Source organism: Dipodomys merriami, unplaced genomic scaffold (genome assembly GCF_024711535.1).
Source record: "Dipodomys merriami isolate MVZ:Mamm:240054 unplaced genomic scaffold, mDipMer1.0.p SCAF_26, whole genome shotgun sequence".
Classification (NCBI taxonomy): Eukaryota; Metazoa; Chordata; class Mammalia; order Rodentia; family Heteromyidae; genus Dipodomys; species Dipodomys merriami.
The window spans coordinates 8460809-8487225 of NW_027204048.1; the positions used below are offsets into that span (position 1 = coordinate 8460809).

The 26417-nt window shown below is 34.4% G+C and overlaps 1 protein-coding gene across 3 annotated transcripts in view; it reads right to left on the reverse strand.

Moving 5' to 3' along the window:
• Positions 1 to 26417, reverse strand: part of Jak2 (Janus kinase 2) — a 56311-nt gene that overhangs the window by 13372 nt on the left and 16522 nt on the right. For all 3 annotated transcript variants that reach the window (XM_070035653.1, XM_070035652.1, XM_070035654.1), the window contains 12 exons: positions 26099 to 26216; positions 22495 to 22640; positions 19964 to 20285; positions 19124 to 19243; positions 16755 to 16912; positions 14785 to 14896; positions 13527 to 13713; positions 12693 to 12820; positions 4328 to 4462; positions 2992 to 3079; positions 2133 to 2260; positions 1263 to 1401 (listed from right to left, as the gene is read on the reverse strand). In XM_070035653.1, coding sequence (XP_069891754.1) covers positions 1263 to 1401; positions 2133 to 2260; positions 2992 to 3079; positions 4328 to 4462; positions 12693 to 12820; positions 13527 to 13713; positions 14785 to 14896; positions 16755 to 16912; positions 19124 to 19243; positions 19964 to 20285; positions 22495 to 22640; positions 26099 to 26216 — 1781 coding nt within the window. The remainder of the gene's footprint in view (positions 1 to 1262; positions 1402 to 2132; positions 2261 to 2991; positions 3080 to 4327; positions 4463 to 12692; positions 12821 to 13526; positions 13714 to 14784; positions 14897 to 16754; positions 16913 to 19123; positions 19244 to 19963; positions 20286 to 22494; positions 22641 to 26098; positions 26217 to 26417) is intronic.

Genomic DNA, 26417 nt, shown 5'->3' on the forward strand with positions numbered 1-26417 from the left:
CATTTACAAAGTTTGTCCTGAAACTATCTCTCAACTGTTTTTTTAACAATATGTAAGTAGTAAAACTAATGGGGACAAAAAGTTTAATAACTTAATAGCAGTGGCTATTATAATGAAGATGAGCAAGCTCCACAGGCATTTATCATTATGGCAGATGAACAACGAAATTATTTTGAGGTACTATGGGTTTAGAATTGATACTGCTCAGATAATGGAATTTCCCAAATGAAGTTTCTAAGGGTCATTATAGCACTACAAAGATAGTAATCAAAGAAAGAAGAAGCAAAAGAACTCTGACTTCCAGGTATTCTGACACACATCAATGAATATGAGGGATAATCTGCAATATATTTTGGTATGTTTCAGTAAAGTAATACAAATATTTTGCTGTATAAACAAGGCATTAGGGCAGCAGGGGTGTGGTTCAAATAAATAGTAAAATGTCAGCTTTGAGCAAAAAAGCTAAGCTAAGCTCTCAGCTCATTCCCTAGTATCAGCACAAAAATAAATAAATAAATAAACAAATAAATAAATAGTATTAAAAAGAACACTGAGTTCTTTCTCCTTTACCAAGTGAATATATTTATTTTCTATTCAAATAAAGAAAATTTCCCAAGTAGTAGGTCTAAGATTGTGCAAGATTTCTTCTTTATAACTGTCATATTATAGTCTTCACTGTTGGATAAGGTACCAAGTATCATAGTCTCAAATAGAATACTGTATGTCAATGCATAAACTGATTGTATGAGTCTACATTTAGAACATTCAATTAGAAAAAAATAGTTCAGATAGTGAAATAGCAATGTCGTTTGGACTCTCCAAAAACTATTTAACTGAAAATTTTACTTTTAGGTTATTATGTCTAACAAGATTAACAGATGTAAGAAGGTTTTTTAAAGCAACTTTTAAAACATCAGAATTAGCTGAATAAGTTCTAGGGGCTTGATATATTTTTTCAAGCAGTTTAAGAACAGTTTGAGAAAATATAATGTAAAAATAAATGAAACTGCATCTTCCATACATAACTAGGGAAAAAATTGTTTTTAAAAATTATCTCAAGTCAATGATGACATGTCTCTAAGAAAGAAGGACAGAGACCAGGATGTACCTGTAACTTAATTGAAACTGCTACAAGTGCCAGATAAACATTATTAATCAAGAGCACATGAGTAATAGAAAGTTCAAGGAAAACTGAACATGCTTTTTATGTTACTACCCAAGCAATATTTAATGAAGTTAAATGAAATCCCTGTAGAACTTACTGTCCTTTGGTAAAACTGTAATGCTAATGCCAGGATCACTAAGTTTGATGAAAGGAGGATTTCCTGTCTTCCTGTCTTCTTCTCTGATAAGTAGAATATTTTTGGCACATACATTCCCATGAATAATGTTTTTTTCTTCCTATTAAAGTTAAATACATATATATTCAAATATCAACTCACAAATATTTGAACATTTCATGATTAAAGCTCCAAGACAGAATAAAGAAGCTATATAAGACAACATACAAATATTAACTTAGAGGCATGTTTTGAGACAACAGCAGAAAATTTCCTGGTTTATCCTTTAAATGACACAATAATCCATCATAATGAAGTGAATAAGTTAAATCTACCCAGTATTACTCTACTTCTCAGAGCTGAAATTCTAAATGGTAAGTCTTTCTAGATGGCAGCTGACATTAGGAAATATTATCTTCAGCTCAGCAGCCATAGGTTTACTCGAGGGGTAGGATAACTGGCTGTCACTCCAGTACTCTGCTTCTCTGTCAATTCTGCCTTTCCATAATGTTCCAATTGCCCTCAAATATCATAATAAGGCATTCTCTGCTATCCACAGTAACGTAACATGTTTCTGAATATTTTTTGGCTAAATTTGCTAACCCCAAATGTTAAGAACTACAGGTTGTCTATCAAGAGGAGATTGATGGGATGACAAAGCTATTCCTTTCCAAACAGATTTTACATAAATAAACATATTCCTGAAGTAATCCCTTTTTAACACCTAACAGATTGTTTTGAATTACTTGGCATCTATTCAAAGATTTGTTTCTTAGTGCTAGGACAAAATAATTTCTACACTGCTCATAAGATAAAGCAAGTTTTGGCAAAAACAAAATAGTAATTACTTACTAGAAAATGCATGGCCCATGCCAGCTGCTTAGCCACTCCAAGTTTCCATAATATATTGATAGAACTTTTGTTCTTTTTCAGATATGTATCTAATGATCCAAATTTTACAAACTCCTGAACCAAAATATCTGTATTAAAATATAGGTAATAATAAGTCTTAAGCATATGTATTAGATGTATTATTTAAACATAAAATTCAAACTTTTTATAAGTACATTTATGTTGCATGCAAATACGATGGGTAAAGAAATTAAACAAAATTCATTTAAAAGCATAATGGATTTACACCATGTACATTATGTTTATATTTATTCATGATGTGATGCAGGAATAAACAATTAAATACAGAATATATAATTACATGTAAAATATACAACATACATTTTACTATACAGAGTACAATGTAATGTAATATATAATTACTCCAATATACCTGGAGACTATATCTAATAGCAGTATACAATCATTTCAGTCAGATCAACTGCTAATTCAGTCTGTCAGCTATATGCTATAACCTCCTAATTTCTAATAAGTGTGTATGGAAAGAGCCACTGCTCAAATATTATGTTTAACCACCATAATATGCACTACTATGGTGAACAAAAAAGCTGTACATTTATTATAATAATACTCTAGCACTTGGGCATTAATTGATTTCTGTGTTTTAAATTTCACCACTTTTTTGTGTAAGATGTAACTGAACAATCATATAATGCTGTTAAGTTCAAGGATATCTAATTTGCAATAAAGTATTGTTTACATTGATCCCTGTACCCTGAAATTGAATTGTTTATATAAACAACCATAGATTCTCTGAAAAAGACATGGTATTAACATAAAAAGCCAGTGTTTTACTTACTCTCCTCTCCACAGACACATACTCCATAATTTAAAACCAAATGCTTGTGAGAAAGTTGGCTCATCATGCTTGCTGCCTCAAAGAACGACTAAGGAAAAGAAAAATAATGCTAAAGAATTATTGTTTTATTTATTTATAAATATACAGAGATAAAGAAGATATTCAGTGTCATAAAAGAAATGCACTTTCTTCTTAGCAGGTTACAATATGCTTTGGTCCCTTAATATGGACTTGCAAGTGGCATCAACCTTGATGTTTGGGTTTATTCTGAGGAAATCTCTTAGTAAATGTGAAATGTGGAGACAGCACTGAGAGAAAGCAATAGTGGCTGAGGACAGTATGAATAATGCAAGTCAAACAGGCTTAGACTGTAACACCTAGAATAGTTACTGAGTAAGAACTAGAGGTAGACAATTCATATCATGATATGAGACTGAGGTAGATTAATGTAAGCTCTAAATAATGGTTCCTCAGGGGCTAGGGAGGTGGCTCAGTAGTAGAGCGCTTGCCTTGCATGCCTGAGGCCTTGGGTTCGATTCCTCAATACCACATAAGCAAAAAGAAAAAAAGCCAGAAGTGGTGCTGTGGCTCAAGTGGTAGAGCACTAGCCTTGAGCTGAAAAGCTGAGGGACAGCGCCCAGGCCCAGAGTTCAGGCCCCACTACCAGACCCAAAAATAAATAAATAAATAAATAATGGTTCCTCAATAACTAAGAATAGCTTTTGCACAGATAAAGTATGAAACTTATATCAGGATGCTCTCATAGTATTAACATCATTCTAACTCAACCAATCGTTGACTAGAACTTCTGGTTACGATCGTTCAGAGGATCATAATCACTAACACTTTCATGCTCTAGATTAGAACTCCTCATCTTACTTGTTTCATATCCTCTTCCATTAACCTCCTTTTAAAACATCATAAAGATCATGAACTTGTGTTGCATCGCTAGATGATTCTCAAAGTCGGAGTCATCCGCATTTCATTCAGTGTTCCTAACTACAGTGTTATATACACTTTTTCTTTTTAAATAGACCGAACTGTAAAGGCACCTCTATGAAACCATAAAATCCTGGGAAGCCATGTTTAAAAGCAGCTGCTACAGTATAAAATTGAGATTTAATAATACTCATAATAAAATTCTAAAAATAGTTTAGAAACGTTATTGTAAAATCTTGTAATTTTCTATAGCCATATCAGAAGTCTCAGAAAGGTCTTATAGATATACATTTAAATTACAATATTTTGAAATGCTTCATGCATGAATATTATGTGTACATGAGAACACATATTTGTACGGCATAAACTACATTAACTGCCCAAAGAATATACATACCTCTGAATAATTTCTATGTGCTTTATCCAAAACTTTTAAGAGAACTTCTGTTTCATGTAATTGGCCATAGTCTCCTACTTCTCTTCTTAAGCCTTTAAAAATTTTTGTAAAAGTGCCTTGACCAAGGCTTTCATTCTGTAAAAAAAAAAAAAAAAAAAAAAAAAAAAAAAGAAGAGGAAAAAAAATGAGAAGATGGTAAAAGATGGGAAATATGTTCACTGATATTTTTTAAATTAAGGAAGCATTTCTCTTATAAGCTATGCCCAGAAATTAAACCAAGGCTTGAAATTCATTCTTTATGCTTCCTTGAGTGATAATTAAAGACAGTAAACAATAATGAATAAACTATATTTTTACTCCATCCTACTTTAAAATCTCCTGTAATAACTAATCACTTTTTTATTAATTTTTTATTATCCTCAAATAGTTCTATAATGGGGTTTCAATTTAACATGTCAAATTATGTATACAATGCATTTTGTTCAGTGTCACACCCTCCATCTTAATCTTTCTTAAGACTCAATATTTAAGCCAGACGCTAGTGGCTCATGCCTGTAATCCTAGCTACTCAGGAGGCTGAGATTTGAGGATTACGGTTCAAAGCCAGGCCAGGCAGGATCGTCCATAAGACTTTTTCTTTTTTTCTTTTCTTTTTTTTTCTTTTTGTCAGTTGTGGGGCTTGAACTCTGGGCCTTGGCACTGTCCCTTCGTTCTCCAGCTCAAGGCTAGCATTCTACCACTTGAGCCACATCGCCACTTCCTGCTTTTTCTGTTTAGGTGGTGCTGAGGAAACAAACCCAGGGCCGTATGCATGCAAGGCAAGCATTCTACCCACCTTCCCAGCCTGTGTACGACTCTTATCTCCAATAAACCACCAGAAAACCAGAAGTGACGCTGTGACTCAAGTGATAGAGTGCTAGCCTTGAGCTGAAGAGCTGAGGGACAGTGCCCAGGCCCAGAGTTCAAGTCCCATGACTGACAAAAAAAAAAAGACTCAATATTTACCTACATTTGTCTACGGAAGAGTCATTAATTTGTTTTTCATATTAGTGAAATAAAATGATCCGTATGGTCTGTGAAGATGCAGCTGATTTTTTTCCTTTTACTACTTACTAGCTGCTTAACCTTGTGCAAAGTATTTAATCTCTTTATACTGCAGCTATCTTAGTTTCTTCATCTGAAGAATGAAGATCACAATTTTCTCACAGTACTGTTTTGAACATGAAGTAAATAAATACATGAAAGCACTAACACATTTAAAAAATGTGATAGCTATAACTATTGGTATTGGTATTCCATGGTCAGAGATGTTGAACATTTCTTCATGTGTCTATTGGCCATTCTTATTTGTGCTTCAGAGAAGCCTCTCTTACTTTTTAGCCCACTTAAGTTAGTAATGAAAAAGTGCCTATCCCAAGAATTTATAATCATAAGCTTTTGAGTTTAACTACCTATGTAGTCTAAGAGAAGCTAAACCATGCTATAGTTTAGCTATATATACTAAAATCCAAGCTGTACTTTAATATTTTATGCTTCTTATTACCCACATGAGAATTCATACCTTGACAATTCTTATCTAGTCTTCTAATCTATTATCTTCTTATAGAAGTCTGAGTTCAGTTAGTCTTTCTCATTCTACCCTCTCATTCCATCCAACTAATTTCTAAGTTATAATTCTTATTTTATTCATCCTATCTGCTGCATTCCAAGGATTTCTTCAGGTCTGTAATTCAGTTCACTGACTCTCTATTCAGTTATGAGTAATCTGATTCCTAATCTGTTCACTTAAATATCAATGAGCACATTTTTCATTTCTATGCTTTTCTCAAAAAAGTTTGCTCTACCCAGTTTTTGCAGCCCCCAAGAAGGTGGATAACATGGCGGGAACTCCCAAATACCTCTCAGTCCTATCTCTTAACGTTAACGGACTGAACTCTCCAATTAAGCGACATAGACTGTCTAGTTGGATTAAAAAACAAGACCCTTCTATCTGCTGCCTGCAGGAGTCACATCTTGCCCGTAAAAACAAACACATTTTCAATGTTAAAGGCTGGAACAAAAATCTACCAAGCAAACGGCCCCCATAAACAGGCAGGAGTTGCAATCCTAATATCAGATAAAATAGACTTCAAATTAAAGTTCGTGAGAAGAGATAAAGAAGGTCGCTACATACTAATTAAAGGATCTCTCCTTCAGGAGGATATTACAATTCTAAATATCTATTCGCCAAACAATGGAGCACCCAAATTTATCAAAGAAACACTACTTTCCCTCAAATCCCATATAGATCCAAAGACATTAATTGTTGGGGATTTTAACACACCACTCTCCCCACTAGATGGATCAACTCGGCAAAAACTCAACAGAGAAACCGCAGATCTAAACAGCTGCATAGACCAACTAGACTTAACAGACATCTACCGAACATTTCACCCAGCAGCATCAGAATACACGTTTTTCTCAGCAGCACATGGAACGTTTTCTAAAATAGACCACATTTTATGCCACAAAGCAAACTTGTCTAAATTCAGAAACATTGAAGTTATACCTTGCATTCTCTCTGACCAGAAGGGAATAAAATTAGAACTCAACACCAAAAGCTACCAAAGAAAGTCCGGTAACACATGGAGGCTGAACAACACACTGCTGAATCAAGAGTGGGTCATGGAAGAGATTAGAAAGGAAATTCAAATGTTCATGCTATTCAACAAAAATGAACACACAAATTACCAGCTCCTCTGGGACACAGCAAAGGCAGTACTCAGAGGCAGGTTTATAGCTCTGAGCTCCTACATCAACAAATTGGAGAGATCTGAAACTAGCAATTTAATGACACATCTAAACCTCCTTGAAAAAGAGCAGCAAGATAAACCCCAATCCAGTAGACGGAAAGAAATAATCAAAATTAAATCAGAATTAAATGAATTAGAATCCAAAAAAACTATAGAAAGAATCAACAAAACAAAGAGTTGGTTCTTCGAAAAACTTAACAAAATTGACAGACCCTTAGCAAATCTTATCAGAAAAAGAAGAGAACACACCCAAATTAATAAACTCAGAGATGAGAATGGAAACATCACCACGGAAACAACCAAGATTCAGAACATTATAAGGGAATACTTCTCAAAACTTTATGCTAATAAGTTTGAGAACTTGACAGAAATGGACCTTTTCCTAGCAAATCTTGACATGCCAAAACTAAACCAAGATGAGTTAAACCAGCTTAACAGGCCCATATCAAGCACTGAAATAGAAACAGCAATAAGAGACCTCCCAGCTAAGAAAAGTCCAGGACCAGATGGTTTTACAGCGGAATTTTACAAGGCCTTCAAAGCAGAGCTCACACCAATACTCCTCCAACTCTTCAATGAAATTGAAAGAGAAAGCTCACTACCGAACACATTCTATGAAGCCATCATAACCCTCATCCCAAAACCAGGCAGGGACTCATCAAAGAAAGAGAACTATAGACCCATTTCTTTGATGAACATTGATGCAAAACATCTCAACAAAATTTTGGCCAATCGACTTCAACAATTCATCCAAAAAATCATACACCATGATCAAACAGGATTCATTTCAGGGATGTAAAGCTGGTTCAATATATGCAAATCAATTAATATTATTCATCACATCAACAGGAGCAAGAATAAGAACCACATGGTTATCTCAATAGATGCAGAAAAAGCATTCGATAAGATCCAACACCCCTTTATGATGAAGGTTTTGGAAAAATTAGGAATCCATGGAACATTCCTCAATACAATACAGGCTGTATATGACAAACCTACAGCCAGCATTATACTCAACGGTGAAAAACTAAAGCCATTTCCTCTTAACTCAGGAACAAGAAAAGGATGCCTACTCTCTCCACTTCTCTTCAATCTAGTATTAGAATGCCTAGCTACAGCAATAAGACAAGATGCAGACATAAAGGGGATCCAAATAGGGAAAGAAGAAATAAAACTCTCCCTCTTTGCAGATGACATGATCTTGTATTTAAAGAATCCCATAGACTCCACTCCCAAATTACTCAAACTGATTCAAAACTTTGGCAAAGTAGCAGGTTATAAAATTAACCCCCCAAAATCAATGGCTTTTCTGTATGCAAACAATGAGAAAAGTGTGGCTGAAATTAGGAAAGCAACTCCATTTGTAATAGCCCCACAAAAAATAAAATACCTAGGAATTAACTAAAGAAGTGAAGGACCTCTATGATGAAAACTTTAAAATCTTAAAAAAGGAAATCAACACAGAACTTAAAAAATGGCAAAACCTCCCATGCTCCTGGATTGGAAAGATTAACATCGTGAAAATGGCAATACTTCCCAAGGCTATCTACAAATTCAACGCAATACCTATGAAAATTCCAACCTCATTCTTCAAGGAAATAGAAGAGGCAATCCAAAAATTCATATGGAACAATAAAAGACCCCAAATAGCAAAAACGCTCCTCAATGGAAAGAACACTGCTGGAGGAATATCAATACCAAACTTCAAACTCTACTATAAAGCCATAGTAATCAAAACTGCTTGGTATTGGCATAAGAACAGACCTCAGGACCAATGGAATAGAATTGAAAACCCAGAAATGAACCTACGGACCTATAGCCATCTAATCTTCGATAAGGGAGCTAAAACAATAGAATGGAAGAAAGACAACCTCTTCAGTAAATGGTGCTGGCAAAATTGGTTAACCACATGTAGAAAACTTAAGCTAGATCCTTATATATCACCCTGCACCAGAATCAACTCCAAATAGATCAAAGACCTTGAACTCAAAGCAGACACTCTGAAAACATTACAGGATGGAATAGGAGAAACCCTAGGTCTCCTTGGCTCAGGCCGAAACTTTCTGAATAGAGACCGGGAAACACAACAAATCAAAGAAAGGTTGGACAAATGGGATTGCATAAAGTTGCAGAGCTTCTGCAGGGCAAATGACATAGCTAGCAAGATCAATAGAAAGCCCACGGATTGGGAGAAGATCTTTACTACCCATACAACGGACAAGGGTCTCATATCTAAAATATACTTGGAACTCAAAAAATTAAACCCCCCAACAACAAATCCTCAAAGAAACAACTGCCCAGTAAATAAGTGGGCGAAAGACTTAAAGAGAAACTTCTCTGAAGAAGAAAGAAGGATGGCTAATAGACACATGAAGAAATGCTCAACATCCCTAGCCATAAAAGAAATGCAAATCAAAACAACATTGAGATATCACCTCACTCCAGTTACAACGGCAAAAATCAAGAACTCTAACAACAGATGCTGGAGGGGATGTGGACAGAAAGGAACCTTACTTCATTGTTGGTGGGAATGTAAACTTGTTCAACCACTTTGGAAAGCAGTATGGAGGTTCCTCAAAAGACTTCACATAGAACTCCCCTATGACCCAGCAATCCCACTTTTGGGCATTTACCCAAAAGTTTACAAACAAGACCACACTAAAGCTACCAGCACAACTATGTTTATTGCAGCATTATTTACCATAGCTAAGATATGGAACCAACCCAGATGCCCCTCAGTAGATGAATGGATCAAGAAAATGTGGTATATATACACAATGGAATTCTATGCCTCCATCAGAAAGAATGACATTGCCCAATTTGTTAGGAAATGGAAAGACTTGGAAAAAATTATATTAAGTGATGTAAGCCAGGCCCAAAGAAACATAGGTCCCATGGTTTCCCTTATTTGTAATATCTAGTATATGTATGAGTCAAGCAGAAAAGGTCAGATAATGTGATGTCAGGAAAATGAACCCTTAGATGTGTATTTTAATGTTTTTTTCTTTCATGCATGTGTTTCTAACGCATTTATAAGATTATCTCTTTGTTGCTTTGTATGTCCCTCCCCCACAGTATAACCTCTGCTTTCACTATATTTGATGTCAGTATAACTAGTGGAGGAGATAGGGAAAAACCAGTTGTTTAAGGATACAGGTGGACCTGTTGCAACAATGAGAAGTACAAGTTGTCATTCCAAAACGAGCTTTACAACGTCGGTGCGGGGGGGGGGGGGGGGGGGAGAAGATTGGGATGGGGGGGGAGGGGGGAGGCTGGGAAGGGATGTGAAGGGTAAACAAAGGAGGAGGCTGCAATGCTTGGTAAGAAATGTACGCATTATCCTGCCCACGTAATTGTAACTCCTCTGTACAGTATGTTCACAAATAAAATTAAATTAAATTAAAAAAAAAAGTTTGCTCTTTAAAATTGTATTTTATAATTATATTTTAAAATTGTCTTATTTTCCTATGTTCTTAACTCCTTTTGATTCTTTAAACATAGGTGTGTGTTCTGTAGTCTCTACTTGAAAAATAAATGAAGTTATTGAATTATAATTTTGGTTTGATGACTCTTGCTTAATCCTGGAGTGTTTCCCTGTATGTTTCAAAAATTTTAATTAAAAACTAATGTTTGGAGTAATTTTATCTGTGGGAATCCTGGGTAGCCTAGGTTAAACAGGTTCTTCCATAAAGTAATCTGCATGTCTTTCTCCTAAGGAAACAAAGAGTACTACCTTTAATCTCTTGATTTAGCGTCTCTTAGACCATATAGGTAGTTAAAACTCAAAAGCTTATGATTATAAATTCTTAGGATAGGCGCTTTTACATTACTAAGAACTTAAGTGGGCTAAAGACTTAGAAAGAGACTTCTCTGAAGAGGAAGTAAGAATGGCCAATAGACATATAAAGAAATGGTCAACATCTCTGATCATAAAAGAAATACAAATCAAAACCAATATTGAAATTCTACCTCATCCTAGTTAGAATGGCTATACTCAAGGGAACACTACTATACTCTCGGTGGAGTGTAAATTTGTTCAACCACTCTGGAAAGCAGTATTGAGGTTCCTCAAAAGACTCCACACAGAGCTCCCCTATGACCCAGCAATCCCACTTCCAGGCATTTACCCAAACAACCACAAACAAGGGTCTATAAAGCTACCAGCACAACTATGTTTATCACAGTATTATTTACCATAATTAAGATTTGGAATCAACTCAACTGTCCCTAAGTAAATGAATGGATTAAGAAAATGTGGTATACGTATTCAATGGAATTCCATGCCTCCATCAGCAAGAATGACACTTCCCCAATTTGTAAGGAAATGAAAAGACTTGGAAAAAATTGTATTAAGTAAACTCAGCCAGACCTAAAGAAACATAGATCCCATGGTTTCCCTCATTTGTAATAATCAATATATGGTTAGGATAATCCTAACAGATGAGCAGAACAGCTCAATAGCTATGTACATATGTCCATATAAGATGATGCTAAGTGAAATGAACTACAAGACATAGACACAGGAGGTTCTTCTTTATTGTTGTTGTTTTTAATGTACTATGTGATTTCCTTTTTCTTTTGTATTTTTTTCCTTTTTACTATGGTTTATCCCATTTGTCACTGTATTTGATTTTGGTATCCTGCGTATTGTATATACGTTTATCTGAAGTTGGGAAGGGAAGGGGAACAACAAACTGGTGAGACTAAGGACAAAGGACATAACAATGCAACAGTGATACTCACAAGACAGTATGTTGGAAATGAACTGTACAAATTGAGGGGAGGTTGGAGGGAGGGAAAATGGGAGAAAAAGGAGGGAAGGGGTAACAAGTTCTATAAGAAATGTACTTGCTACCTTAAATATTTAACTGTAACCCCTCTGCACATTTCCTTGACAATAACATTTAAAAAATAAATAAAGGAACTGAAGTAAAATAAGTAATGTTCTTCCTTTCTCTTTTGCTTGGAAGTTAATTTTTCACTCAAGAAGTATGTTCTTCAGAATCCTTGCACTCAGCAGGGATTGTCTCACTTTTAAATACTGGCCTCACAAAAGCTTACTAACCAGCCCTTTTTCTTTGTATAGTTTTTAATTTTTAGAAGATAAAACAGTCTAAACTCCACATCCATCAAAGCATCAGCTCTAGTATACTATCCTGAGTTCCTTAAAAAAGAGTACTTTGGAAAGCCAGGGAAGGAGTGGCATTGTCCAAAAAGAAATGTACTTATGACCTTGACTTGTATAACTGTAACCCCTCTGTACATCACTTTTAAAATAATAATCTTGTAAAAATCTCACAAAAAAAGAATACTATGAATTTCCCTTATTGTCTTGAGAACTTTAACAATTTATAAAGGAAATATTTAAATATCTGAAAAGAGAATATAATTCATTCTTAATTTTTTCTTATTTCTAACACAAAGCTGGCATATTTCTCATAACATATAAAATGTTTAAATTGCAAGTAAACTTTATAATATATGATATAACAAAATAGTTCCAAATATCACATAAATATAATACAGGGTAAGAAATCAAAAAGAAAGAAAATGATCATTATTTAATGGCTTACAAATATCAAGTCTTCATTTCTGATTTTGTGAAATACCATTTGGTTCACATTATTATGCCTCTGTAACGTTGGTGAGTTTGGCACATCAGAAATGCCATTGGTTCTGAAGACTAGAAGATTTGATTTATCTGAAAAATAACAATAAGACACATGTATATATGTATGTGTGTGTTGATATGTATGAATGTAGCCATCAAAACACATTAAAAATATGACTTGCTCCAAAGAAAAGTAAAATGAATGTATTCTTTTTTAATTTTATTTTAATCTTTAAGTAGTTGTACAAAGTCATTGTCATTCAACAAAGTAGCATATGAATACAATAAATAATAGCTGTTCACTGTTCATCTTTTTCATATAAAATTATTTGCCTTTTATTCATTGAACTTACCAATTATTTCACACATTCAAAATTAGGATCACTTATTTAACTAATACAGTTTTCCAAGGGGTTTAATAATTAACTGTATTATTTCAAGGAATTTCCAACCTTACTACCTACTTTAAAAGTGCAGACATTAAAATTTTTAAAACTGCATGAAAGTGCTTCTTTAAAACACATGAGCAAAATCTGGTAGTAAAACTGGCCAGGTCCATATATGACTAATTATCTTTAAAATGCAATTTTAGAAAAATAAAGTATCAAGCCACTAACAGCAAACCAAACAACCTGATCCTACTTAATGCTGCTTTGTACAACAGAATGATACAAAACTAATTTGTTTTTATAAGTGCTTCTTTGGTATTTCTTTTCAAATCAGTGTATTAAAGTTATCTTCTACCACATACATAGCCCATTACCAGTATTTTTTAAATAACTAGATTTTTTTTTACCTTTTGGTTTGGGGGGACAGCATTTAGTAAACTGGAAAATTATATTGTCTGAGCGAACAGTTTCCATCTGGTAGCAATTCAAAAGATCTTTAAGATTGCTGAAATTTTTCTTAGTCCCACTGAGGTTGTACTCTCTATTCTCATTTTTTGTAATTAAACAGTGTTTATATTCAATGACGTTTTCTCTCTATATAAGTTTAATTATAAAGAGAAGGAGGGAACGTTACAATGGACAGCATAGTAACTGTTTTCAGAATATTTAAACATTTAAACAATAATTCATAAAGCAGGGTACAGTCAAAGGCCCTTGGCTTCTCAAGAAGGCATTTAATTATCATTCCATAGCCTACACAAGTAGCTCACAAATAGAGTCTATTAAAACAAAGTAAGAAAGCAATTAGTACACTTTCTAATTTTTGTTTTCCAAAAGATGTTTCTTGAAGATAGGTTTATATCATATAACATATAGCATACATACATCTTCTAATTTATATCATTCATATTAGGTGAGGCACATACAGTATAAACACAAAATTCAACACAATTGATTGTCATAAATTGTAGTGATATTCTAAAATTAGGATTATTAATTTCATACAATGGTGAAGTAATGGCTTCATCTACCTTTAATAGTTCATATATTAATCCATTCTCTGGATGTGCTAAATGCAAGATGGTTGCTTTTACAAAACCAAGTGAATAACGAAAGTCTTTACTTTTTAAAAAACAAAATAAATTTTCCTGCTGCTATAAAAAGATTTGAGCCATGAAATTTCCTAATAAATGACAGTATCTTTTAAGAACTTGTATACAGTACATAATATTAGATGAGGGTCAAGATGAGGTGCATTTAACAGAGGCTTCTTTGCAGTTTTACACTTCAAGCATAAATTATATACATGATTATAGTCTTAATATTGGGAAATTACAAGTTAAAAGTGCTATGGTGTTTCTGTTCCTTTGTTATTGTTCTATTTTTCAGCATTTGCTTCCAATTAATTTTGCTCCACAGAATATGGCAAAGAGTTCTACTTTTGGTGACAAAGTATTTGACAAACTGGTTGCACATATAATTTTATGTTTATATAAACACTAGGAATTATTTATGCAGAATTTTTAGAAAAGTTAATAATTATGATGCCAGTTATCATACCCAGAGTTATAATTCTGAATTAAAAAGAAAATGATATATGATAAGCACTAAGGACAAAGTATAGACTAAAAAACATGTTACCATAAATAAATGTGCCATACTAACCTCAACAGCAAAAGTCAAAAAATACTTATTAAAATCCTTAGGACTGCATCGAAGTACATATAGACCAATCTGATTACCTGCTTTCTTCAGTTTACTAATGGCAAAGTCCATTCTGAAGATTAAAAAGAAATAATATGAATGACCACAAGCACCACTGCATGATGATCAAATGACATGTAAGAAATCAGAAGTCAAATTTAAAACTGAATTTTTAGAAGATCAGTCTATGATACACTTATCAATAATCTTGCAAGGGGGGAAAATCAATTTATCAAGCTATTTTGCAATAAGTTCAAACCAATTCAAGGAACAATTATATTACTTCAGAAACTCCCACAAGATATTATAAGACAATAACCATCAAAAAGAAAACTCATTTTAAGCCATATTCATTCTTATACAATTCTATTTAACTATGCAGAAAATGTCTCTTAGCTCTATTATAACAGTTACTAATATAAAAATTGTGTATATTATTTTAATATAATTCTAAAGTCTAATAGTAACTGAAAAACTCTGCTGAACCTTATGATTGTGAAGGTACACAATGGTTCTAATTGTAATGTAATATGATTTATGCAAACAGATTTTTGTTGGTGGTGGTGGAGGTCATGGGACTTGAACTGTGGACCTGTGGGTGCTGTCCCTCAGCTCTTCAGCTCAAGGTTAGCGCTCTACCACTTGAGCCAGAGCGCCACTTCCGGTTTTCTGATGGTTTACTGGAGGTAAGAGTTTCATGGAGGGGCTGGGAAGGTGGCTCAGAGGTAGAGCGCTTGCCTTGCATGCATGAGGTCCTGGGTTCAATTCCTCAGCACCACATAAGCAAAAAGAAAAAAAGCTGGAAGTAGCGCTGTGGCTCAAGTGGTAGAGCCTAGCCTTGAGCTGAAGAGCTGAGGGACAGTGCCCAAGCCCAGAGTTCAGGCCCCAACCGGGCCCCCCCCCAAAAAAAACAAGTTTCACGGCTACCCTCCCCCCCCCAAAAAAAAAACCAAGTTTCACGGCTTTTCTTGCCTGGGCTGGCTTTGAACCATGATCCTGAGATCTCAGCCTCCTTAGTAGCCACGATTACAGGTGTGAGCCACCAGCGCCTGGCTGCAAACAGATTTCTGGTAGAAAATAAATTTCTTTTTTGGGGGAGAAGGAGGTCTGGTCGTGGGGCCTGAACTCTGGGCCTGGGTGCTGTCCCTCAGCTCTTCAGCTCAAGGCTAGCACTTTACCACTTGAGCAACAGCCCCACTTCCGGCTTCTTTCTTTTTGCTTATGTGGTGCTGAGGACTAGAACCCAGGGCCTCATGCATGCAAGGCAAGCACTCTACCATTAAGTCACATTCCCAGCCTGAGAATAAATTTCCTTTCCAAACCCTTAAACCTACATGTATTGTATAAAATCTTCTTTATAAATATAGTTGTCCCTTGACATCCATAGGGATTTGGTTCCAAAACCCAAATCTTAGGATATTCTCTTATACAAAATAGTAAAATTTGCATGTAACCTATGTACATCCTCCCACAAACATTAAATCATCTTTAGATCACTGATGATATATATGATAATGTAAATTCAAAGTAAACATTGTTCTATTGTACTGTTTAGGAAATAATGAAAAGTAAGTATATGTCCAATACAGACACAACTTTTCAAAACTATGTTCATTATATGGTTGACTTAATTCATGGATGTGGCAAGTATAACTGACTATAAATAACTATAATTACAAATGTGCTATTTTATTTTGTCATCCATGAGGCCTGAACTCTGGGCCTGGGCGCTGTCCCTCAGCTCTTCAGCTCAAGGCTAGTGATCTACCACTTGAGCCACAGTGCCACTTCCAGCTTTTCCTGCTTATGTGGTGCTGAGGAATCAAACCCAGGGCCTCATGCATGCAAGGCAAACACTCTACCACTAAACCACCTTCCCAGCCCTAAATGTGCTATTTTAAAAATTTATATATAAAGTCTGTATTACTCACGAGATTGGACCATGGCAATTGCTTTGTATATTTTCTAGCACTGCAGGTGGTGCTACTTCTTTACAGAGGTAATGGTGTGCATCTGCAGTTAATCTATAATACCCATCAATTAATGACACAAATGATAAAGCTTCTCTTAATGAACTAAGTTCAATTTCCTAAGAGAAAAGAAAAAAGCCTCATGTCATTTGAAAGTCAATTGAATTCTAAATGCTGAAATTTCTCTACACCCCACATTATTGCATTAATTCTCCTAAATTAATTAGAATTTTTCAAATATGACTCCAAATTCCCCAATCTACATGACAAATTCTTATGTCTGTTACTTAAAAGCCTCTCAAATATTGAATTATCATGTATTTCCAGTTACAATTTACTCCACATACATTAAGTCTACTGTATTTTATAATAATCCTTTAAACCAATGTCAGTTACCTCTTATAGAAATGGGATCTGATAAAAATTTAGTATTAAAAGCCTGAGCACTTATTTTTACACACCAACATCATACTGCTAAGACTAAAATATTCGTGCTTAGAAACTGAAATATTAGAATGTGTAGCATGCACATATATACATTTGTATATTTATATTTACATATGTGAAAATAGTCAATTTGATAAGAGAATTAAAGAGAAAGCCTCATTTAGAAACGTAGATGTAGGAGGTAGGATTAAACGTGTGAAGCAATTACTAGAAAAATTTCAAAACATTCTTACACAATGTAACCTTTATTCTTGACAGTACTAGAATTTGAACTCGGGGCCTCAGGCTCTAAACTTAAAACAATAAAAATTAAGAGCTGAAATTTTTAGATCATGAAACCAAATTTAAAGTCTTAATATCCACCCAATCATAAAGACCTCGGAAAGTTACTTAACTTTCCTGTATTACAAACTTTGAATTAAGTCAGCAAATCCAAACATCTTCCCATAAGAAAAGTCTTTGTATTAAGAATGGCTGGTCACATAAAAATCAATAAACTCTTTTAGAAACACCTATTATAGATCTATATAGATGTTGATAATTACTAATCATACTTTCATATATCCATGAAATGTTTATCAATCATTCTTGCTAAAATATGTCCAAGAGCATTGTGCAAAGTGAAGGACATAAAAACACACATAAAATATGATTCTTACATTCAAGAAGCTTACTGCCTGTTTGACCATATGTGTACACTACTTACCACAATTTTTATCTCGGTACAGGAAAATGTTCAAAATAAAGTGAGCTGCAAGTCAGTTATAATTTATTAAAAGGCTAGAATTAAGCCACACATATTTAAGATAAATGAATAAACAATATTATAATCAAGCCAGGTGTTCAAAAAGCATTCAAAGTAAAAAGAATACACAGCCAAGCAAGTAAGAAATTTAATAGAGGAATATAAAGAGTTCATTTCTTTTGATATAAAATAAATGGGATTTTGAAGCTATGTTGTTTAAAAAACAGGACTAATCTTTTAGAATTAATTATGTCTTACAACTTGAGTGAGGCTGATTTAGAACAGGTTTATATTTTATCATAGAAATGCCATACAAGATGGTGGCTCAGGGGTAGAGCACTTGCCTTGCATGCATGAGGCCCTGGGTTCGATTCCTTGGCACACGTAAGAAAAAAGAAAAAAGCCGAAGTGGCGCTGTGACTCATAGTGGTAGAGCGCTAGCCTTGACCTGAAGAGCTGAGGGACAGCGCCCAGGCCCAGAGTTCAGGCCCCACAACTGGACCCCCCCCCAAAAAAAAGATTATTTTATTTTCTCTTTTAATTAGGCAATATGGCATTATGTAGGGTTCCCACATACTCTAGCTGATAAGAATACAACATTTTAGTCAGGAATGAACATTATAACAGGTAGCTAGCACAATTCTGAGTCACAGGAAGGGTGTGGGAGTAATTGGTGCTGTGTAAATTATAAAAAATGAGAAGAATGTGTAGTAATGCAAAGAAACTCTCAGAGGATAAGTCTTTGGTAGTAAAATAAAAACTCAGATGTGGTTTAAAAAATTAGTAACCAGGGGGCTGGGAAGGTGGCTCAGTGGTAGAGCACTTGCCTTGCATGCTCGAGGCCCTGGTTCGATTCCTCAGCACCACATAAACAAAAAGAAAAAAGCCAGAAGTGGCGCTGTGGCTCAAGTGGTAGAGCACTAGCCTTGAGCTGAAGAGCTGAGGGACAGCACCCAGACCCAGAGTTCAGGCCCCACGACCGGACCCAAAAAAAAAAAAAATTAGTAACCAGTAACATGTTTAGAGCTATACCAATAATTAAAATTCCTATAATAAAGTAACTTTGGTAGTAAGACTCAAATATTTATGTCTGACAATTACAAAATATAATCACCATTTAGTCATAAAACAGACTTACCAAAATTTTACCATCTTGTTTATGGATAGTTACAATTCTACTTTCATTTGAGCATTCCTGGCTTGCTTGCTTTATACTAACATCAATAATATCAGGAAAATCACAATACAACTGTAAATCCTGAAATTAAGAGTATTTAAAGTTAAAAACAGTTATGGAGCCATCCTAAACAGAATTTATGAAGGGGCACATTCATTCAAAATTCTTTATCTCTTGATGACAACAGATAGACATCAAGAGTGATTTCTTCTCCCCAAACTCTAACAGTAATACTATACTTACTTTGCTTTGACTTAAGCATGAGAATATTAAAAATTCCAGGAATCTATATGGAATTATGGTACTCTTTAATATAATTAACATTAATATGAACTACTGCCAGAAAATTAGAGATGATAAAAATAGAAATAAAATAATTGCACTTAATCTCTGAAACAATCTAAGAACAATAGGAAAAATTTTAAATAATAATAACTTCAATGAAAACCAAACACAGTAAGTTAATTAATAGACACACATTATCATAAATCAATTAGAAATAATCTTTTCCATTTAATTAGCTTTATGGTTAAAACTCCTTATTACTAATTATAAGGAAAGAAAAAGATTATAATCACTTATAGAATTCATCCCTTTTCTGAAAAATGTAAAAAAGTCATTATTATTGTCATTAAAAATTAAATTAAAAGCCATTTCAGAACATGAAATGACCTTGAAGACTTCACACTACTTTCATCATGGGAAAAGTGCAAAACCATGTTTCAAATGATTAAAATTACTTTGTTTCTATTGGCATTCTACTTAACATAACAAAAATGAGAACATATCATTAAGGATTACCTGTTCTGTCAGTGTCTCACTTTCTTTATGTTTCCCTCTTGACCACTGAATTCCACCGTTTCCAGTTATTATAATGGTTGCAAAAATCTCCTCACCTGAAGGACCTCTTCCAGATTCTTTTACTTCAAACTGCTCTGTGTAGAAGGCAGACTGAAGAGTTTCCAGATTTATAACATACTTAAGTTTCAAGTTTCTGGCAGTGGCTTTGCATTGACTGAACTGCTGAATAAATCTGCGAAATCTGTACCTTATTCTCTTCCTTGTCAGAATATGATAGTCTTGGATCTTTGCTCGAACACATTTTGGTAAGAATGTCTTGTAGCTAGGAATAAAATAGTCACGCACAGAAAAACAAAAGTTCGAAGATAAATCTAAACAAAATTGAAAGACGCGACCTTTTCCCTAGGTAGGAACATGTTACAGCACAGTAGTCAAATGGGCTATGCTGACAGAATTACCATCCATACAACCAATTTATCTCAGGCAGGGTTTGAGTTACCATTAAGTTTAGAATAGATGCTAATTTTCATCCCCTACTGAAGTGAATTCCTGTTTCATTAATACTAAAATATCTAAAAATTCACTTTCTCTTATTTCCTGGATCCCCAATCATCATTTATAAGATTTTTTTTAACATCTATTGTTCTGGGCTGTAAATATTTCCTATAACGTAAAACTGCAAAATTTTATCTGAATCCCCAAAGTGGCTAATTTTGTTGTATGCTCTGTGTACTTTTGTATACAAAGTTCTATTAGGCTAGCTCGAACAATTCCTACTAGGTTCCTTATGATCAAAATATTTCCTATTAGAAACGTTCTGAGTTCTCTGTACCTTCATTTTTACACTTATCAGCTTAAAGAGCAAATGTTTTTTTCTCAGCTTCTAATGAACATTTCATTTCTGAAATACAACTACATAAGATTTCTAGACCTTCATATAGCTTAATCTTTATTCCTATCACCAGTCTCCTATCTACTTAGCTTTAACTGGTCCTACAAGTCTCAGTTCAAGTATTACCAAATCTAGGAAACTTGTCTAGATCTCATTTATTACTGAATTAAATGTTCCTCCTTTTGTTTTCACAGAATGTATGTAACAGTCTATTATACAACTCTGGGCCTGCTTATTACCAATCATACTCTGGAGCAATACTACACTGTCTATGCCATCTCTGCCTTCGATGTTATTTGTATTAATCATATGCAAATGGTAAAAAGGGTTTGTCAAAACTACCAATTTTGTATTCCCTGATATCAAGCTGGTATCTTGAAACTGGCTATCATGGAATATTTTGGATATTATATGGATATCAGAAAATATTACAAACAAATCAGAAGATCAGTTTTCTTATTTTTTAGGAAATATTTGTTACCAGTATACCACTACTTATACCTTCTCCTACTATACATCAAGTCCCTTTGGAACTCTTAAGCATTTTGCACGCAAGTAGTCAGAACTGCTCAAGAAAGCCATTTTACCGAAAAACTTAGTTGGTTTTTTTTTTTGGGTCCGGTCGTGGGGCCTGAACTCTGGGCCTGGGCGCTGTCCCTCAGCTCTTCAGCTCAAGGCTAACACTCTACCACTTGAGCCACAGCGCCACTTCTGGCTTTTTTCTTTTTGCTTATGTGGTGCTGAGGAATCGAACCCAGGGCCTCATGCATGCAAGGCAAGCGCTCTACCACTGAGCCACCTTCCCAGCCCCTGAGTTGTTTTATAAACTCATACCCACCAATTTCATCACTTTTAAGACATGTCTCTGTTGAGCCAATTTTCCCAAATGCTAAGTGGCTATGATTTTTTTTTTATTTGTCCCAGTACTTGTTTGTTATCCAAGCCAGCTAGGACCACAATCATCCCGTTCTCAGATTCCCACATCGCAGAAGTAACAGATATCCAACCACTGGTTTAAGCCATGTGTCTGGCAAGATTGCGTAGCTCTTGGATATGGTAAATCCACTTCAGTGTCATGTTATCAATCAGAATTGTTTTTTAAAAATAAAATAAACAAAGCTGTGGAGGAAACATAAAAGCTGAAAGCTCATAGTTGTGGGCTTCAGCTTATATTTACTGATACGGATCTGTTCAGTTACAGCCTGAGAATCTTCCATTTTAAATGATCCCCAGGTGATTCCCAGTGCAAGTAAAATATAAAGTAAAGGACAATTTAAAAAATACTTATTCTGATTAATAGTGTAAGTTGAGGGCCGGCTATCAAAACTTATTTCTCCAAGTATTCTGCCATTCCTTTAAACTTACCAAAAAATATGTAGACTCAAACATCTCTGATATTTTCTGATACTGTAAAACTCTTTCAGTAATTGCAGCTGGTTTGTTTTCTTGTAGTGCTAAGGATCAAATCCAGATTGCTAGGAAAGTGCCCTACAAATGATCTATATCACCAGCCTGATTGTTTTTTAGTACTATAAAATCAAAAGATAAAGGCAAACACTGAAAAAAATTATCCAAAACCTGTAAGTTCACATTTATATGTGCGTATATATAAATAGATATATATGCATAAGAAAATTACCTTATAGAGTTATAAACAGCCAGCGGAGTCTGATCCTTTTCTTTTGCTATTCTCATCATATCTAACACTGCCATCCCAAGACATTCTTCCTGTGTTTCATGAGTCACAGGTACTTTTATCCATCCATGAACAAAATCATGCCGCCACTGACAGAAATAAAATTAATAATTTTACTTTAAACTGCACTATCCCATTTTAAACCATCATATTTCAACCTGTTAACATAGTATTTCCAGAACATATGCAATTTAAAGGTATAAATCAACTTTTTTTTTTTGGTCAGTCACAGGGCCTAAGCAACTGAACTCAGGGCCTAAGCAACTGTCCCTCACCTTTTTTTGCTCTACCATTTTAAGCTTCACTTCTGGTTTTTAGGTGGTAATTGGAGATAAGAGTCTCACAAACTTTCCTGCCTGTGCTGGCTTCAAACCATAATCCTTAGATTACACCCTCCTGAATAGCTAGGATTATTAGGATTACTGAGCAGCTAGAATTATTCCTAATAATTTATCCATAAAAGTTCATTTACAAATGGAAACTGACATAAATTGTGCATACAATATGGAATATATATGACATATCCAATTTCATTGCATATATTTACAAATTGTATTTTCTACATAAAATATAGAACTAAAATAGATATTAAAATTGAATATATATTGAGTTCTATTTATGTTAAAAGTATCTCTAATATGTTAGAGATAATGTTGGAGACAAAGAAATAAAGTTGTGGCCTTAGCCATCAAAAGTATTAAAATCTAGCTTGTTACCCCTTCCCTCAATGTACCCATTCCCTTACTTATGTAACTGAAACCCCTCTGTACACCACGTTGACAAATTTTAAAAAACTTTTTTAAAAATAAATTAAATTTAGCTTGAAGGCTAAACATGAAAACAATTTCAATGCCAGAAATTGAACAGGAAGTACTATACCATAGCTACTTTAAAATTTTAGAAAATGCTGAAATTTGGGGAGGTTTAATAGATTTAAACATCCTGTAGCTTTGAAAGATGTGAAGAAATTTTTAATGGGCACAAAATATACTGAGGAATTGAAAGAATAACAAAAAAACAAAGCACAAGGCATGTCCAGGGATATAAATTAGTTTGGTTGAGATCAAACTACAGGTTCCTTCGAATGACTTCATCCCAAGAGCAATGAGATTCTCTCCCATTGGTACAGTAGTCACAATGACAGACATACTTAGACAAAGTAAAATGTGCTGGAGGGTGGAGCTCTTTAAGAGGTTACCATATGGCTCAGATACAATGTAGTATGGATCTGATATAGGAAATAGAGTTGCCTGAAAAACTGAACAAAAAAGTCTGATTAAAAAGTGAGCAAAAGCTGGGCTCTGGTGTCTCACACCTGTAATCCTAGCTATTCAGGAGACTGAGATCTGAGGGTTGTGGTTCAAAGCTAGCCAGGGCAGGAAAGTCTGTGAGACTTATCTCCAATTAACCACCAGAAAACCAGAAGTAGCACTGTGACTCAAATGGTAGAACGCTTGCCTTGAGCTGAAGAGTGCAGGAGTAGTGCCCAGACCTAAAGTTCAAGCCTTATGACTGACAAAAAAAAAAAAAGTGGGCAAAGAAGTGGCTCACACCTGTAATCCTAACTACTCAGGAAGCTGAGATCTGAAGTAGGTGGTTTAATGCCAGCCCAGACAGGAAAAGCTCTAGAGACTCTGATATATGTAACAACATGGATGAACTTTGAAGACATTATGCTAAATGAAATAAGCCATTCACAAAAGACAAAAACCATATAATTCCATTTATTTGACGTAATTAGTAAGGTTCATAGAGGAAGAGCATAAGATTGGTCACTCACAAGTTTTTAGGATATAAAATGAGTAAAAGTAAAATATAAAAATGTTTAATGGGTATGAAGTTTCTATTTGGAAATATGAAAAATACTCTAGATACGGATGGTAGTTGACAAATAAAGCATAATTTGATTATATTGTAAAACAAATAACACTTTGGTATCAAAGTTATATAGAAAACCCACAAATGCTAGGATATGTATTTTCAGTACTATAATTTGAGTACTTGACTCATTTTTCCCTAATGCTGTCCAACTTCTACTAAAGATAGGCTGTCATTCAATAAATCTAAATTTTTCACTTTATCATTTAAATTAAGTACATGATGTGCCCTTTTTAGCTCAGAAGGACTGTCATCATTTGTCCTTGCTTTCTGGGCACCATTTGCTTTGTGGGAGGAAAATTTTCACAAAACAAGAGCCAGGAAACACTCAGCAGATCACTCAACTGACAATAATGTGGGACTGACTGGGAGCCTCTCCACATCAATTAAGGCATATGATGCCTAGTTGGGAATAAAAAAATTTTGTTTTGAAACTTTTGATTTTTATTTATTTTTTACTGCACTTGTGTGTCATATTTATTACACTGTGTATAATAAATCCACAAGTAAGGTGAGCCTACTATGTACTTAAAATGGTTAAAATATTCAATTATATATTTCAATTATATTATGTATTTTTGAAGGGATTAGGGACATGGTTTAAGTTGTAGAGCATTAGTTTTGCATGCACAAAAGCCCTGGATTCAATCATCAGCATATAAATTAAAAGAAATGTGACTATTACGTATTTTACTATGATTAAAAAAATTAATGGGCCTCAACTCAAATAAGGAAATAGTTTTCAACTTGTGGCTCATAAACTTACCAAGCTTTATGAGAATTCTTGAAAAAGCAAGCTGCTAGGACCGGTAGGGTTGTTTCCTTTACTTCCTATGACTTTAGAAGACCTGACTTGGAACATTTTAATTTAAATGCCATGGGGATACCTTTACCATTCCAGTAGCATTTGAAAAGTAAAAGCACTATAATGACAATACTGTTTAAATAAAAGTAATATAGAAGTACTATGAAATAGTCAAACTTCAAAAATGTAACCTTGGGCTGGGAAGGTGGCTCAGTGGTAGAGCACTTGCCTTACATGCATGAGGCCCTAGGTTCGATTCCTCAGCACCACATAAGCAAAAAGAAAAAAGCCAGAAGTGGCGCTGTGGCTCAAGTGGTAGCGTGCTAGCCTTGAGCTGAAGAGCTGAGGGACAGTGTCCAGGCCTAGAGGTCCCACGACCGGACCCCCCCAAAAAAAAATGTAACCTTAACAATATTAAAAAACAAATAGCTAGAATGCAGCTCTCTACTAACATCTAGCCATCCTCTTGTAAGTAGCTACACAAACTACTATAAAATTATCACAGATTAGTTTTATGTTACTTACAATCTTTACATTTCACTACCCACTATTTAAGACTGAAATTGTCCCGAAATTTAAAAAAGACTAAAGAAATGAACCATCTAATCCCTATAAAAAATCATGTTGTAAAACTCATTCTACACTCTGTGAAATCCTTATGATGATCTAGAGTTCCAATATAGAAGAATAATGGAATCTTTATCAAATGTTATCATTCATAAATCGAGGGATTCAAAATTAGTGTTAGAAAGATTAATCTTTTTACATTTCTATACTTGCTGCATAAAACAGAAATGCAATTTTCCAGTGTAAAGTTTGTTTGGATGATATCTATCATTTAATGCACAAATAATACAACTGTACCTGGGCAAAAAGGTAAGACATAACAAAGTCATCAAGAAGAGGAGATTCAGTCCCTCGAGATACTCCATGCCGATAGGTTCTGTTACTGCCACTGCAGTACCAGTGAGCAAAGTAAAACCTGTAAGAAAATTAACACGTGACTTCAGCCTCCACAGATTTCAAATATAAACATAATGTATATATTTAACCACTTTTTCCATGCCAAAAAGTATTATCTTGTTATCAGAAAACACACCCAACAATGTTAATACAAGTTGGGTACAAAAGGACATCATGGATAATACCATGATAATAAAGTAAATAGAAAATCCAGCCAGGT